We start from the raw sequence: 17,495 nt of genomic DNA, 5'->3' as shown, positions 1-17,495 counted from the left end.
GGCCCCAGGTAAGAATGCCCCCCACACATTTTCCCCCTAAGCGGCCTCTGTCTTCATGATTGATCACAGATGTAGATGAACTCATCACACTGACGCCTAGAATCAGTAGTAAGCCTCTTGGTCACCTTGACCCGTCAGCCATGCCGGTGCCTACAGGCAGTCCATGATTTGTGAATAAAAGGAGCCACACACTGTGGGACAAATCCTTGACTTTGTTACAGGGTGTTTTGTTTTGCCAAAAGCGGAATGTATTTATTACTTTTTGTCAGATTATAAACACATGTTTAGAAAACAGTATAATAAAACAGAAATGTACACAACAAGAGAAAGTCTCCCTAATTCCACTTCCCTTCCCAGATCACATATCCTTTACAATATCTTTTAATTTATTTGTTTTATTTATTTATTTTTGGCTGCGTTGGGTCTTCGTTGCTGCTCGTGGGCTTTCTCTAGTTGTGGTGAGCGGGGGCTGCTCTTCGTTGCAGTGCGCGGGCTTCTCATTGAGGTGGCTTCTCTTGTTGCGGAGCACGGGCTCTAGGCGCGCGGGCTTCAGTAGTTGTAGCTCGTGGACTGTGGAGAGCAGGCTCAGTAGTTGTGGCACACGGGCTCAGTAGTTGTGGCTCGTGGACTCTAGAGCACAGTTTCAGTAGTTGTGGCGCACGGGCTTAGTTGCTCCGCAGCATGTGGGATCTTCCCGGACCAGGGCTCGAACCCGTGTCCCCTGCATTGGCAGGCGGATTCCCAACCACTGTGCCGCCAGGGAAGCCCCCCTTGCAATTTCTCGTCTGCACATATGCACATATATGCTACTGTCTTGTTTATAAACATTCTGTGCATGCACATTTCTAAAACTGCTTTTTTCCCTTGGTGATACAGGATGGAGCTCTCTCCATGCCAGTGTGTTCGCTTCTCCCCTGTCCTCCTCACAAAGGGGTCAGCTTCACACAGCGTGCTCCGGGACACGGTTTTGGCCCCGTCTCCAGGAGTCACGGGACCAGGGGATGACCTCACCGGGTACACCATCTGCCCTGCCTGGCCAGAGGCTGCATCGGGAGGGCCAAGGGGGCACCATGTGTCGTTGGATCCAATGTGGGGTGGGGCTCTGGGCCCTGAGAAGCTGTTTAGTCTGAAAATACGAACAGGATACAGAAAGGTTTGGCTCAAATAATGGGTGATAAGGTTGTCGTGATAATAACCACAGCTGGCACTTCGATCGTGTTTACTATTAACTCGTTTAATCCCCACACTTTACAGACGAGGCAACGGAGGCTCTGAGAGGTTGAGTGACTTACTCAAGGCCACCCAGCTAGTAAGTGGCGGATCTGGAGTGGAATCCAGACAGCCTGGCCCCAATGTGTGCTCCACGCCCCCGAACTGCACTGTCAACTCCGCCCCTGATGCTGTGTGGGCACCCCTGTCAAGGGGGTAATTCAGGGACGGTGTGCTTGACCTGGGTGGCATTTCTCCCATGGGTTCAAAGGACACTATTTGTTTTCCATCCTTCCAGCCGTGCTGAGTTCAGGTTGCTCATTACTGAGGGACATTGCTGATTAGAGACAGACTACGCCGTCCTCCCGTGCCCCGCGTCCTTCAGGGTGTGTCCTCAGACTCAAAAAATAGAAATGAAAGCATCCTCAAAACTACCACCTTCCCTTCCTCATTTCCTCTCCCCTCCACTTCTTCCTTGTTGTTCCATCTAATGAAACACTGTGGCAAAAAGAGCCAATTTCTGGTCATTGCACGTGGCCTCTCAGACTCCCGCCTCCTTCGCTGCCAAGACTGGTGTGGACGATTCGTCTCTCCCCACATCACCTCCCGGCATCACCTTCTCCGCATCACTTCCCCTGTCTCCTCTGTGCTCCGGGTGCAAGTGCTGGGAGGGGTGGGGAGCAGAGACACCCCAGTTCTTACCCGATGCTTACCTTCGCTCTGTCACTTCCGAGACCTTCCCGGAAGGACCCCCTCGTTTCTCCTCCTCTCCCTGGGCTGACCCAGAGCTGCCTCTCACCTCTTCATGCTCTTACCACCCCTCCTTCAGGGCAGAAGCACAGAGGCTCCTGTATTGGCCCCGGATTTTATCCCTTCAGGTTAGGCCTCCTCTTCCCCATTCTCAGATATCTTCTCCTTGCTCAGAACCCACGTATCATAACAACAGTACCGAGCATCAGTCTAGAGCATCCACAGTTCACTGAAGCACTCTCTCTCACACGCATTTTTCCAGTGACCCCCCACAGCCACCCTGTGACACAGGTGTCCTCGTGCCCATGTTACAAATGAAGAATCTGTGAATCAGAGAGGGCAAGTGACTGGCCCAGCATCGACCAGCCAGTGAGTGGTCCCTCCTAAGCCTAGAACCCAGGGCTCTGGACTTCACACCACATGTCCTTTCTACCCAAATCCATGGAGAGGTCTGAACCGGCAATAAGGTCCTCAGGAAGATTTGGAGCCAGTGCCTACACCTTGGAAACCAAGGGCACAAGGAGTCCAGCCATTCATGCAACTAACGAGGCTGGACTTGGTGCATTCCACGAGAGGCGTTAGGGCTGAGTGGCCTCTCAGGGTAGATGCAGATATGGCATCTCTGGATCATGAGACCCTGCTTCATGGGAGAGACCCAGGTCCAAGGGAAAGCGAAGCCAGGGACCCTCCAGGCTCACCTTTGGGGGCAGGATGGAAGGTGACTCCCCAGCCCCTGCTGTGAGGGCGAAGCCGTGCAGTGTTCTCAGAGGGCCTTGAGAGGGGGTAGCCTAAGTGCTATTCATCGGTCCCAGGAATGGCTAATGGAGGAGCAGGTGCTCCTGAGAACCCACAATGGTCTTTGGCAAATGGCCCGAGGTGCCTCTGAGAGGCCTCCCAGCACCTGACTTGCTGCTGAGGCAAGACCCTGACTGTGGGGGGCCCATTCAACATCGGGTACAGCCGTGTCCTCACGCCTCTGACATCATTCCGCCCAGCGTTCACTCCCAGAGACTTCCTAGCCCTAAGCTGAGCTTTCCAGGAAATCACTACATGCCACACTCTGTCCCCAGCTCTGGCACTATCTGTAGGTCCACTTGAGCCTCTCTGTGCCTCAGTCTCCCCAGGTGCAAAATGGAGCTAAGATGACCCGTGTACCTCACAGAGGTGCAGTTGGAATGGCTCCTGCCATATCAGGGCTTCAGAGTGGGGCTTCGTGATTTGTCGGTGAAGGTCTCCAAAGATCCACCCTCTGTCCAGCTGGAGGCTAGGACTGCAGGTTCAAAGCCACGCGTGTGTCCTTCCTCAGCCGGGGCTACTGAGCATCAATGCAAAAATGGGGATAATAAGATAATTTCCTCCTTCACATAGGTCGTTGTGAGGACTAAATGAGATGAAATGTGTAAACAGTGCCTGGCTACAGAAGTATTTATTCAGGGAAGATCATGGATGGCTAAAAAAAAAAAGGGCGGTGGGGGGGGACTTTAAAAGTCCCCCTCCAGCACTTTTTAAGTGTAATCTTGTGTTGGGTTGTGAACCATTTGCTGCCTGTTAGAGCTAGAGGGCAGAGATATAACAGCAAATCTAGAAACTGTAGCCATTGACGATGAACCAGAAATTAATATAAAGCTTATTAATATCAGCATATTTATTAAACAAATAAAGTAGGCTACAGAACAACTGGTATGGTATGGTCTCCTTTGGGGAAAATTGTATGTGTGCATAGGAGAGGTGTTTGCAAAGAAGTTCCCTAGAATGTTAACAGTGGTTATTTTGCTTTCTTCTTTTCACATTTTTGTATTTAACTTTTTAATAATGACTATGAATCACTTTTATAAAACAATAAATTCTCTCTCTCTCTCTCCCTCTCTCTCTCAGGATTAAGAGTGGCTTGCCCTAGAAAAAAAAAAAGCAATTTTTCGCTGTGGTTTTCCCAGCTTTGACATCAAAAGAGACTGCTTTTTATCCATTTGGTGCTCTGAGTTCAGGGGATTCATCTCAGATACAGTTAAGTGGTGGCTAGGGCCATTGGCAGTCCCTGAACAGGACAGAGGCTCAGCAGCCTGCCGCCACCCCCCGTAGGGGTGTCACATGGCAGTGCTGTCCTCGTTGAAGGCTAACTGATCAGTAACTCATCAGAAAGGGGGTTGGAGGGAAAATTACTGCAGTTCTGAAAACAAAGGCCACCCAAGCACGCCGTATCATCCTAACAGATGCTACAGCACTGTTTGACTATACCAGCAGTTACAAAGGAGGTAAAAAAAATAAAACAGAATCCTTGAGCTTAAAACCAGAATTGTCCTCTCCGACACAGTCTGTGCATTTTCTTAGTGGTGGACGTCACCCGGCTGACATCAGCCATGACACATGGTGTGTGCACAGCAACACTACGTCCCCCCAGAAAGCGGCCTTCATTCATGCTTTCATACAACTGTTGATTGTTCTCTTTGGATTGAGGCCCGGGATTATTCCAGTTTCTTCTCACCAACCTAAGTCTTTCCTCTCTGTGGGCTCCTTTATCTTCTCTCCACTGAAGTTGGCAGTTCTGCTTGAAATCCAGGTATTATCATTATTATTGTTCAGATTTGGTTCTAGAACATTCTCTGGTACCCTGTGATAGGACGTGAGCACAAGCTCACACTTTAGAGTTCCTCTGAGGTTTGCCAGGCCGTCTTCCCTCCAGCAAGTCTTCCTGAGAACTTCCCCGTGGTGCCTGGGTGCTGGGTGCCACCTGCCTGTCCGGGGCGGGAGAGAAGAGGGGCAACACAAAAGGAGATGCAGCTCCCAGTTGGGACTAGCTGTGAGGGAAGAGCGTCTGAAGCAGCAGAGTTGCCACGAGCCAGCCCAGTGTTTTCTTGAACCCTGGAGGCTCTTTCTCTTTCTTTAGGTGCAGTTGGCTCCCCACTTCATAAGTATAGGGATTTCCTAATGACCTTGGGCCCAGACTTCACCTCCGCCAAGGAGACTGCTATGCCTGCCCTTTCACTAATCTTTATATCTTAAAGTAAAACAGTTGAACCGTAAGCATTAAAGAATAGACTGTAAATACAAAGAGAAAGTTTTCAAAGGAAACGAAAGCTTTCAGTTGAGTGGGTCCTTGTGTTCCTGAAATGGGTGATCTCAGTCACTGCTTGATTTAATCATTGTGTCAGTCAGCCTCACAAGGTCAGATTCTGGTGCCAGGCTGCTTGGGCTTTGAGCCCTGACTCCATTACATGTTTACTGTGTGACCTTGGGCAAGTTACTCAACCTCTCTGTGCCTCGGTTTCCCCCTCTGTAGAAGTAGACATAATAACAGGGGCAGTTGTGTTGATTAAATGAGTCAATACCTGGAAATGCTTGAAACATGGCTCCTGTCATGAGGAATCCTGTTTTCCACCTGAATGCACTGGCAAATTCATGATGGTGCAGAAAAGGGACCAGAGCAAAGGAAAGATGGGATGCGGGAGCCAAAAATAACCTTGGAGAACAAAGGTCATTTTAAGGTTATTTTTAGATTTCTCTCTACTTGATCTTCAACTATCTGAGAGATCCATTTAGGGTGTTTGTTTTTTAAAAAACAGCTTTATTGGGATATGTCACATGCCATAAAATCCACCCTTTGAAGTGTACAATTCAGTGACTTAAGTATAGTCACAAAGTTGTGCAATATCACTACTCTCTAATTCCAGTTGGGTTTTTAACCTGAGGGAGTTTTAAGGGCCAGCGTCCTTTTTTTGGACGGAGCCACCTGTTCTGGTGGCGGTGATTGCGCTGAGTCACGGCGGCGGCCCGGGAGCCTGCAGTGCTTCCTCGGGGAGAAGCTGAGTGGCTGGGCTGCAGCGAGCGGGCACTGCGCCCCGGCATGTGCTGCCCCCTAGCGAGGGCTGCAGCTCCGCCCGAAACAGCTCCCCCCCCCCCGCCCCTCCCGGCGCCTTCAGGGAGGGGGCTCTAGGACACAAAAAGCTCCGCCCGGGCTTGGACTGCACAGGCAGCGCGTCCTGCTTGGAGCCTGGTGAGCCAGGGTGCGGGACCAGCCCCTGACGCGGGCTTTCTTCTTACCTCCTCGACTCTAATTCCATCCAGCCGGGACAAGGTCATTTCTCTGGGTCCTGGAGGGGAGAAAAGGGCTATGTTTTTAAACTCTCTGTTGGGAAGGCACTGATATGATACAATTTCCAAAAGATGGGTTTTAGCATCAAAAGATCAGAGTTCACATCCTGCTCTGCCTCTTACTAGCTGTGTGACCCTCAGCAGGTTCCTGAACCTCTCTGAGCCTGTTTCCTCATCTAGAAAGTGAGGATAATTCCTCCCTTGGGTCTGTTGTATTACAGAGATTCGCTTTCTCTCTCTGAAGCCCCTGAGACTGGCTAATAGTCACGACTCAAATAAACAGATGCTGTTAATATTACAAAACTGCCAAAAATGGTGTCCACTGTTGTCCTGGCTTACCCAAGGAGCTTTCTAGAATCAAAATGCATTGCTGTGAGTAAGAAGATTAAAAGGAATAGGAAGGATGGCAGTAGGTGTAGGAAGGCTATTTGGTCTTCATCTCCTTCAGGTAGAGACTGCCCCAGGTCAGCTGGAACCCACAGACACCCTGGAGAACTGGGCAGGAGCAAAAGCCTGGGTGGGGAAGCAGACAGAGGCATCAGAACTGCCGGGAATTTGTGTTCCAGAGGGGAGTCAGGTCCCAGGCTGCCTTGCTGGCCTTGGGCAAGTCATTTAGGCTCTTGGGGCCCTTTACCTGGCTGGGATTTGCATCCTGCCCACCTCATAGGTTTGTGGTGAGCCTACATGTTCTGGCATGGGAAAGTGTCCAAGAAAATGGCAGACGTGCTTCAAATAGCGAGCAGGGTTCCCTGATGATGCTCCAGAAGTCACCTCTGAGCTGGGCTAGGTACCTGGGCTTCCCTCACCCACCTCTGGATGCCTCAGAGGGCAGCCTGAGATGATCAGAAACAAAGCTGCCTCTTCAGGTAAGACACACAGAGCATGTGAATTCTACCAGGCAGAAAATTTATCCACCTTGCAGCCTGGGAGGACCCTCTTCTTCGGGAGCAAAAGGGACCCGGGGTCTCACTTGCACATCCCTGTGCCCCTGAGGGTCTGGAGGGGCCGGGGGCCCAGCCTTGGCAAAATGAGGAAGAAGTTGAAGGTTGTCTGAGGGTCCCTGCCATTCTCCTCTTCCACCATCCTACCCCTTCCTGCCCTCACCTTTCCTCCCCCTCCACCCCGATTTCAGCATTATCAGACAAACGTCACAGTAAAAAAATTCCATATTATCTTGTTTCCAAACTTAAAAGACTGTGGGTAATCATCAATGGATACACGGATAAACAAAATGTGGTGTTTCCATACAATGAAATATCATTCCAGGAGTGAAGTCCTGACACGTGCTGCAACGTGAGTGAATCTTGAAAACATTACGCTAAACAAAAGAAGCAAAACACAAAAGCCCAGTGTTAGATAATTCCATTTATTTGAAATCTCCGAAATTGGTAAATCCATAGAGACAGAAAGTAGATTAGTGGTTGGCAGGGCATGGGGGGAGGAGGATGGGGGGAAACTGCTTAATGGGCACAGGGTTTCTTTCTGGGGTGATGAAAATGTTTTGGAACTAGACAGTGGTGATGGTTGTTCACTTTAAAATGGTCACGTGTGTGTTGTGTGGATTTTACCTCAATCAGGAAAGTAAATAGAAAACACTGGGTTGCAGCAGCCACGGTTTGATTCAGGGGGTTCCTCCCTCCCTGTGCCTTCACCCCCTTCCCCTCTCCTGCCTTCTCTTTTATCCTCTCATCACCTGCACTGTCCTCTTTGTTCCTCTGTCTCTCCCTCTCAGCCCTGCAGACACTCTTCTCCCTTTTCCTGGCTTGCCACCCCACAAGCCATTGGCAAGGCAGCATTGGGTCTGGGGGTGTGATCTTGTAGGACCAGGCACCGTGAACAACTTAACAAGCCCCTTCCCCTCAATTTACCAGCTACCAAATGACAAGGACAGACTCCAGGACCCTCTGCTTCTCATTTTCTCTTGTCAGGAGGCAGTGCTTTTCCAAGGGTCCTTAAAAAGTGGCCCATTTTCGTTTCCAGGTTTAACTCAACTTCTGTGCTGCTCCTAACATTTCTTCCTTACCTCCCACCCACTGCCTGTAGGTCACTGCCTGGGAAAATGGGAGGTAGGAAATCAGAGAGATTGGTTGATTTAGAAGGATAACAAGGCAAAGCATGGCCTTAGGACAATAGCTCCTGGCGTGTTTATTTTCCTGTCTGTGTGTCTCTCTTAGGCTACAGGGATCCGTGGGGTGATATAACCACGCGTCTAGTCTGGACTGTGTACCCACCTCAGGGCTATGCTTATTTTTGTGTTTTCAGTCTGCTGTCTTTGCATGAAAGTCCTAGGGCTGGGACATACGGCTGTGCCATTTGTCAGTTGCTTTACATGTTCTTTGTCCAGTTCTTCCAGAGAAATCATCCTGCCCTTGGCTCTCGTAGAGGAAGACCACAGGGGTCAGAGACGGTGGGAAAAGAAGGAGGCAGGGCTGAGCGTTCACACCCTTGGCTGGGATGCCAGGGCCCCCTGCCTCTCAGCCAGGCCTGGGCTAGAGACTCCTGCTGCCCTGTGACCAATCCTCCCAGGGCTCCGAGCTGGAGGACACAGGCCTAATCGATCCACTTAAAGTAAAACATTGGAGCAGGAAGGGAGCTCAGGGGTCACTGGGTGACATGAAGGAGGTTGAGAGAAGTGACTTAGTCACAGCTTTGGGGTGTGAGTCCTGGACACTGCTGCTTTCACACCCCAGATCTGTGCCCCAGTGGAAAATTGGGGAACGTTTGATGGTCCCGGATGGAAGAACCGGCAGTGAGGGCAGCTGAGTGCTCCGTGAGGACACAAGCTTTGCATCCTGGCATTGCCTCTTCCTGGCTATGTGACCTGGGCAGAGTACCTCCCAGATTCCTCATCTGCCCGTAAGTGACCCAGACAGGTCCCACCCGATGGGACTTGTGTTCTCGTGCTCAGTATTTGTCCTAAGACTGAGAAGAAGAGCTACTTCATTTTACTCTCCGAGGACATCCTCCTCTGGGTTCTGTTTTCTGCTTATGTCGAGTAGCCTCTCAGAGATGCTCCAGAGATGACCTGTAGGTACCAAAACATTAGCACGGGGCAAGTGGCCCAGCCCAGATGATTTGGAGAGACAGCACGGGTGGCCTCACTGAATCAGGAGGTCCATGAACCTGAGGCCATTTGCTGGGGGCAGTGGGAGGGACGGGGGGGGGGGGGGTGCCTCCCTGTTTAGAGAGTTCTTCCCATGCATTCCTCTTTTTACCCTAAAGGAAAATAGTGGCGCCTGAGACGCACACGGTTTATTCATTTTGCATAGTGAATAGTAGCCTATGTTTTAAAGGATGATTTAATTTCTCCAGAGGCCCCTGTAATTTGTTCAGCTTCCTATTAGTGCTTCTGACTTTCTCCAGCCATGCAGGGGTGGTGCTGGTGGCAGGGAAGTGGGGGCATCCTTAGAATCTGGGACAGTGAGACCCATTGCCTTGTCTTTTGCTCTGTGGCGCTGAGCGAGGCGGCCTGGCAGCCGAAGGGCTTATGCCACGGATGCTGTCTCCAGTCCCTAGAACAGTGCGGCACTGCCCCAAGCCCCAGAATGACCCTTAGTTCTCCTGCTCCTGACTTGAAACTTCTGGAAACTTCTGGAAGGAGACCAAAATGTACAATGATTCTTGCTAAGACTTAATTACAGATTTTTTTTTTTTTTTTTTTTTTTTTTTACTATTGAGAGAGGAGAAGAAATACTGGGAAAGGGAAAAGCAGGAGTCTGTAAACTATGGCCCATGGGCCAAATCTGGTGTTAGCTGGGAATGGTTTTTACATTTTCAAATGGTGGAAAAAAACAAAAACAAAAGAAAAATATTTCATGATACATAAGATTATATGCAACTCAAATTTCAGTGTCTGTAAATTAAGTTTAACTGGGACCCAGCCGCGCTCCTTCATTTACGGATCTATCGTCAATGCCTGCTTCCCTGCTGCAGCAGCAGAGGTGAGTAGTTGTAACAGAAGGCACAGCCCCCAAAGCCTAAAATATTTACTCTCTGGCCCTTTACAGAAACAAATTGCTGACCCTTGACCTGAAATTAAGATGGAAAACTGTTTCACTGTAGATCTGTTTTAAAAAAAGATTCATAAAAAATTTAAAATTATAATGGAAATCAAGAGGGATAGCAGAATCTATTTCCTAGAACTTATTACGTCAAATCAATCACCAGTTGGTAAAATGCAGTGGGGGAGATTCTTCTTTTGAGCAGGGATCTTTTAAAGACAGAACCCACCCTTGTTGACCAGCTGCCTTGGACCCTGATGCTGTTCCCTTTGACTGTGCTACCCCCTCCCATTTTCCCAGCCTTCCAAGCCCTCACCTCTAGTGTAATCCTGGATTCTGCTCTCTCTCTCTGACCCCAGCCCAGTTTTAAAGCCCAGTCTAATGTTATCTAAAGTACACTTCTTGGATCTGTCCCTTCCTTTCCATGGCCTCTGACCCCGCTCTGGTTCCGGCTTTTTTGCTGTATGCCTGGGTCAGTGCATTCACCTCCCTGCCAACAGTCCTTTCTTACCCATCCAGTTGGCCCTGCCGACTGCTGCTAAAGTGACCTTAGAGCACTTCTTTGATGCCGCCCTGCTCATACCTGTGAACAAAGTCCAAACTGGCCACCTTGCCCACCTCCAGACTTTGAGTGAGAAGCAGCCAGCATGTCACGTGGTTCACCCCATCCACCCCCAACGTGGTGGTCCTGCAGATGGGCAGGGAAGAGACCAGGGCAAGCGGGATCTTTTTAGTTGTGGCATGCGGGATCTTTAGTTGCCGCATGCATGCGGGATCTAGTTCCCTGACCAGGGATCGAACCTGGGTCCTCACAAGTCACTGAGTGAGAGATTTTTCTGCTAAGGGATCTCATCTCTGATAAACAGAAGGCTAGAAAATGGTTCTCCCATTCATTCCCCAGAGACCTTGAGGGGAACCCATTGCCACTGTGCCAGTTCCAGTGTTAGAGCTCCAGGCATAATCATCTCAACTGTGGAAACCCAGAGCCCTTATTGTTATATCATCAACACGATGAAGGGGAGGGTCCCACTCACAAAGGCAACGCCAAGGATGAGGAGACATCAAGAGTGGCTGCAGCAAGATGAGAAAGGATAAGAAAAAAGAGACCAAAAAAATCAAACAAATAAAAAATTAAAAAAAAAAAAAGAATGGCCTCAGCAAGGTGCAGGACTACATCCTTCCTTCCACCCCAAGAGATCTAGAAACAAGAATAAATGGGGAAACATACCTTGCTCTTGGGTGGGGACACTAAATATTGTGAAGATAGCAACTTTTATCGTTTTGGCTTGTCATGCAGTTCTAGCCAAAATCCCAATGGAATTTTGAGAATTTGAGGAAAAAATGTTCTAAAGAGCATCTGGTAGAGAAAATGTGCAAGAAGGTCAAACAATTTTGAAAAAAGAAGATGAGAGTGTCTAAGCCCACCTAGAGAATAAGACTGGAGATCCAACACTTAAATCGGGAGGCTCTAGCACCAAAATTGACAGGTGAATGGAGCAGAATAGATGGTTCACTCACCTGGGGAAAGAGGGCAGATTGTTCTATGAATAGGGCTGGGCCCATTGGTTTAGCTATTGTATTTGGGAGAAAAGTTTTTGGATTCCCACCTCATATCATACACTTAAATAAATTCCAGATGAATTAATAAATTTAATACAAAGAATTAGATCACTAAAAAAATAGTAGAAAATATTTATGATCTTCACATACTATAGAGCAATGGAATAAATCACAAAGAAAAATAGACTTGACTGTATGAAAAGTAAAACCCGTCAGTAGAAGCCATCAGAAACCAAAATAGGGAGTTCCCTGGTGGCCTAGTGGTTAGGATTCAGGCTTTCACTGCCATGGCCCAGGTTCAATCCCTGGCTGGGGAACTGAGATCCCACAAGCTGTGCGGTGTGGCCAAAAAAAAAAGAAAGAAACTAAAGTAAAAGGAGAAGCTATTAGCCACAAATATGATAAAGGGTTCATGTCACTCATAGATTAAGAACTCATTCAAATCATTACAGTGATCACTGAGGCATGACAGAGAAGCAAAGGATGTAAATGGGCATTTTATAAAAGAAGCCAGTGCATCAGATTTTTGCTTTTACACTTCCATCCACCATGTTCCAAATGGGAAAACTTAGTCCTTGAAAGGAATTGATCAAATCTACAAAACAAAACCACGGGGCTCATTAAACTTCTTAGTGTTCCCTAAAACCTTAGCTGCAGGTTGAACAGGATGACCTGATTTGGCTGATCTGGCTCACCCGGGCCAGGTGTAGTGTCTCCAGCCAGTTTGGGAGGCCTTGCGCTTCTGGGCTGATTCTACCGCTCCCGGGTGGGGCTCCTGGTGAGTCAGCAGGTGAGGTGACTCATGGACCAACCCTGGGCACGAGCAGCTGGGCAGTGACCAGGGATGTCCTGAGAGAGGCTTCACCAGGAAGCAGAGAGGGAGGTGTTACTTCCTAGAGTTGGGTGGGGAGCAGTAGTTGACTCCTTTGATAATGAAACTTGTTCCTCTTAGCACAGGGGTTCTTGTTTTGGGGCTTTCTAAGGGAAACAGACCATCAGTATATCTCAGGGTAGAGAATATCGCCACCAGATCCTAAGTCTTGAAGGATGAATTGGGCTTTGATCTTCCCAGGATAAAGTCCTGCCCATCCTTGGGGAGATATCAAAGGTTTGGAGATGTTCAGCCTCAGATGCCTCTCCCAAGAGCTCTCTGAGAGACAAGGGCCTCAGTCAGAATGAAAAGTAGCTGCCTAGGAGGGGCCAGGCCACCCACCCTCTGCCTCACCCAGAAGAGGTCTCACTGACCTCATTCTTAGAACCATCCTGAGCCCTCCCAGCTTCTTATCCTGCATCGTGGGTGGAGGAGAGAGCTCAGACACCCACACGAGCGTGTCCTGCCTAGAAAGGAGAGAAATGGAGCTGGACCTGAGTATGCCAGTGGCCAGCTGGTATAAACACAGTGCCAGAGGCTGGCTGTCTCCCCACACCTATGTCAGTCTGGGAGGTATTAGGTGGAGTGTCTGCCCCAGGTGGACCCTCCCACCCTGTAGCCCACCATTTATATGACTTGTCCAATACCTGTCAGAGGTAAGACTGTGGATTTTAGAACATTTGGCAACTCATAACGCATTTTGACAATGCGTGACATCAGGTACGCCCTCCACACCTGGCCCATGGCAGACATTACTCATTGATCACAGAAGCCAGAGAGCTAGTACAGTGGAGACTTGGAGGAGAAAGAAAGGCTTGTTCTCTCCAGTTTGTGTTACCAGTTCTCCCCCTGACAACTCGCCTACGGCTACTGGAAAACAGGTTGTGAAATGAGAACAGAAACATAAGAGGATAACTATTAACAAATTATAAAGGAAAACTAGAGATTTAAAGTAAAGAAAGAAAGCAAAATTAGAATAAAGGTAAGAACATAAAGGAAAGGCAGTAAAGAAAGGGAAATGGCCGCCTAAATTTTAAAAATGAAGACTAAATTTATGTCAGAATTATAAAAAAATGATAAAAGTTACAGTTATAAAAAAGAGAGATTAAAAGGAAAGGCAACCTAAAAGTTTAGAAAGATAGAAGATAACAGGGAAATATATTTTAAAGGGATTTCAAAAGGTTAATGACCCTCTGGGCAACTTTTACAATCTTTCTATAAGTCTAAAATTATCTCAAAAAATTTAAAATATTAAGTGAAACGCTAACATGAATCTGGAGTGAAAATTCAAAGTAAAAATAATGAAAAAATAAGGATATAAATAAATATATGTAAAATAAACCAATAAATATGTGTAAATAACTATGTTTACTTAGATATGTTTTATTACATATATAGCAATATATATGTATTTATTACATATCTTTATATAAAGATATGTAATAAATCAAATAAATATATGTAAAATAAATCAAAACATAACTGAGATTTTAAAAGGGTAAGAAATAGGGCTTCCCTGGTGGCGCAGTGGTTGAGAATCTGCCTGCCAATGCAGGGGACACGGGTTCGAGCCCTGGTCTGGGAAGATGCCACATGCCGCAGAGCAACTAAGCCCGTGAGCCACAACTACTAAGCCTGCGCGTCTGAAGCTTGTGCTCCGCAACAAGAGAGGCCGCAACAGTGAGAGGCCCGCGCACCGCGATGAAGAGTGGCCCCTGCTCGCTGCAACTAGAGAAAGCCCTCGCACAGAAACGAAGACCCAACGCAGCCAAAAATAAATATAAATAAATAAATAAATAAAAATTAAAAAAAAAAAAGAAATAAAAACCAAGATCAAAAATTATAAAAGTTTAAAGGGAGGAAGTAGAAGCAGCTAGAACAGGGGAGTTTCAAAGATAAGAAAAAATATAAAGTAGCAAATAAATAATATGAGATAACTAGATCATTTAAAAGGAAAATATCAAAGTAAAATACAAGAGACTCAAATTACAGAGATAAAAATATAAAACATGGGATAATCCAAAGTAGCATGAATGAACCACAGCAAAATGACATACTCAAAAGTTCAGAAATTCAAAGTTATGAGTTATTTTTAAGATAATTAAATATTGTCAGTAAGGAAGAGGGCAGAGTATGATTAAATGATCGTTTATAGTGGGCTTTGTTGAGCTGAAGCCACCTCTCAGCTGGGGCTTTTGCGGGAGGGGAACGTATGCTGCTCTTCAGCCCCAAATTCATGCCCCCGCACTGTGCCCTGTTAAGGACTTAGCCTGGCTCTCAGAATGCACACCCGAGGGTCCTGGTGGGAACCAGTGAGGTGAGTGAAAGCCCGTCCCTGACCCCGGGGGGCCACCTGACTCAGAGCTGGGGGGTCGGGACACCCAGGTCGAGTTGGTTCCATGGCACAGCAGCGTGTGACTGAACGATCACGTTGCTTCTCTGTGCCTCCTTTTCCTCACCAGCAGTGCCCAGCTGATGCCTTCCCTCTCAGTAAAAAAAAAAAAAAAAACCCATCAGGGACTTCCCTGGTGGCGCAGAGGTTAAGAGTCCATCTGCCAATGCAGGGGACATGGGTTTGAGCCCTGGTCCGGGAAGATCCCACATGCCGCGGAGCAACTAAGCCCGTGTGCCACAACTACTGAGCCTGCGCTCTAGAGCCCGCGAGCCACAACTACTGAGCCCACGTGCCACAACTACTGAAGCCCGCGTGCCTAGAGCCCGTGCTCCGTAACGGGAGAGGCCACCGCAACGAGAAGCCCTGGCACTGCAGCAAAGAGTAGCCCCCGCTGGCCGCAACTAGAGAAAGCCCGTGCGCAGCAACGAAGACCCAATGCAGCCAAAAATAAAAATAAAAAAATTTATAAAATAAAAAAATTTTTTAACCCCATCAAACTACCAGTCAGCAGCATTTACTTTTTAATGAAGTGGAGAGAGCAGTGAGCATAGTAACAAGTCAGGCCTGCTGAACCTGCCCACCTGATGGTTTTGGACATGAACTGATTGTGATGCTGGTGAATTAAAAGTGCACATACAAGTAAATAACTCTTCGGCAGCGATACACCCTGTGGATGAGGTTGGGCATCTGGCTGTTGGGGAGGAGAGAGGGGAGGTGGAAATCTGCCTGCTGTGAACTGGGGAGGTGGCACCTCTCTCTCCCTGCCCCCTACCCCACCCCCAAGCACTTAGCCTCAGCACAGCACCCCGGCCCTCACCTCCCATCTTCCTTCCCCAGGTGGGCTTTGAACCAGGATGGCTGAACCCCGCCAGGAGTTCAACGTGATGGAAGACCATGCTCAGGGGGACTACACCCTGCTGCAAGACCACGAGGGTGACGTGGAGCACGGCCTGAAAGGTTAGTGCACGGCCCTGCGTAACGGGCCCGGGCGCTGTGGGGATCACGGCCCACCCGATTGCCCTGGAAAGGGCTGGCAGGCAAGGTTCGCATCCTGAGTTTTAAAGGATTCTTAAATACTGTATTGTGTTAGATTGTCAATAGACTTGAAACCTCATTAATTTGAGTGAGCCAACAGAACTCAAAATGTGAGACTATTTGAAAATCTGCCTTTTGCAAAGGAGAGTTTGCCACATACGTGGATATCGTATGATAAAGATTGCTGGAGGCTTGTTGGTCTAATTAATACAAGGGTGCTCTGTTGAGTCTTTAACCATACCCATTAACCTACAAATCAGCAGGATTTATTAGCATGCAAAATACATGACTTTATACATTATTTTTTTCTCTTCCTTAATAGGCCTGTCTGGCCCCTATTTGGCCAGAGTTGGTTAGCTCAGGGTTTCTTACTGTCCCTATTATACCTTAATAAACCACATCAACCTCTAAATGTTCTATAGCACAGTCTTTTGGCCCAATTGGCTTGGCCTCCTCTCTCCCCTTCACTGCACTGTCTGACCACCGAGATCGGGGAGCCCCGTGGAGCACACAGAGCCCTCTCTCTGGCTCCGAATGCTAGTCCCTGCATCGCTGATGGGAGCACCAAGCTGACCTGTAGGGCACTGGGTTGTACTATAAGGAACCCTCTCTTCCTAGTGTCACTGGTGGCCAGTGCCCCCTGGAGCAGCCCACCGTGCAGCCCCGGGATAAGAAAGACTAGGTCCCTGTCTTCTAGACCCATTTCTAAGGAGATGAAATGGCAGTCTACTTTTCTCTTTTAATGCTAAAAATAACAAGCCTGGGGTGTGCGGTGTCGATGGCAGTGGTAGAGCTCCAAGGTGGGAAGGGAACTCTTCTGGGTACATCTATCTGGGAAGGTTCCCTGGAAGAAGTGGGGTTACCAGAAGGAGCCCTGGGTTGGGGAAGCACATGGAGAAAACATCCCTACCTGGGAGACGCTTCAGGACTCGTTGGGGGGGCCTTGTTTCAAAGGCTGACTTCTCTGTACCTGTTTAAGCAGAGAACACATTTGGAGGCAGAGCTTGGGCATCAGACAAGTGGGCTCCAAGTTGGGGGAGGTGAGGGAAGAAATGGGCTGTCCCCGGAGCTCAGAGGCCGCCCTCTGGCCTTCTTGGGAGCCCACCCAGCCCGAAGCTCTGGGTGAGGGGAAATGCCTGCTCCCATTCGGCTCGACCCTCCCCTCCTGGTGTCAGGCACCAATGGTGGCAAGAAACGTGCATTCTGACCTCTCCCAGGCCACAGCGTGGCTCCAGCCAGAGCTGCTAATTTTCAACTCCCCAAGGGGTTGGAGCGGCAGCTGGGCCCTGAGAGCTCCCTCATCTGAGGACCTGAGCCCCCCATCCCTCCACATGAGTGTTCTGCCTCATTATCAGTATCGCTGCTTTCACTTTCAAGTGTCCCTATTTGGGTGATAAAGTATATGGCTGCCCTACTTATAAATGGGACTTCCTTAAAATGATGATTCAGGCGACTTCCCTGGTGGTCCAGTGGTTGAGACTTTGCCTTCCAAGGCAGGGGGTGTGGGTTTGATCCCTGCTTGGGGAGCTAAGATCCCACATGCCATGTGGCCAAAAACCCAAAACGTAAAAACAACAGAAGCAAT

General features: G+C 48.5%; 1 protein-coding gene across 25 annotated transcripts in view; it reads left to right on the top strand.

The window, feature by feature from the left end:
• Positions 1-17,495, top strand: part of MAPT (microtubule associated protein tau) — a 108,024-nt gene that overhangs the window by 44,080 nt on the left and 46,449 nt on the right. For 14 of the 25 annotated variants that reach the window (XM_082373781.1, XM_082373776.1, XM_082373792.1 and 11 more), the window contains exon 2: positions 15,713-15,832. The exons of 9 other annotated variants lie outside the window; for them this stretch is intronic. In XM_082373781.1, coding sequence (XP_082229907.1) covers positions 15,730-15,832 — 103 coding nt within the window. In that variant the 5' untranslated portion in view covers positions 15,713-15,729. Of the gene's footprint in view, positions 1-6,056; positions 8,905-15,712; positions 15,833-17,495 lie in introns of those variants that run through there. 2 more of the 25 variants (XM_082373793.1, XM_082373791.1) reach the window with 2 other exon arrangements.

Source organism: Balaenoptera borealis, assembly GCF_965194805.1.
Source record: "Balaenoptera borealis genome assembly, chromosome: 20".
NCBI classification, from domain to species: domain Eukaryota; kingdom Metazoa; phylum Chordata; class Mammalia; order Artiodactyla; family Balaenopteridae; genus Balaenoptera; species Balaenoptera borealis.
The sequence above is the reverse complement of the archived record's forward strand: the minus strand, read 5'-3'. Positions and strand labels throughout refer to the sequence as shown.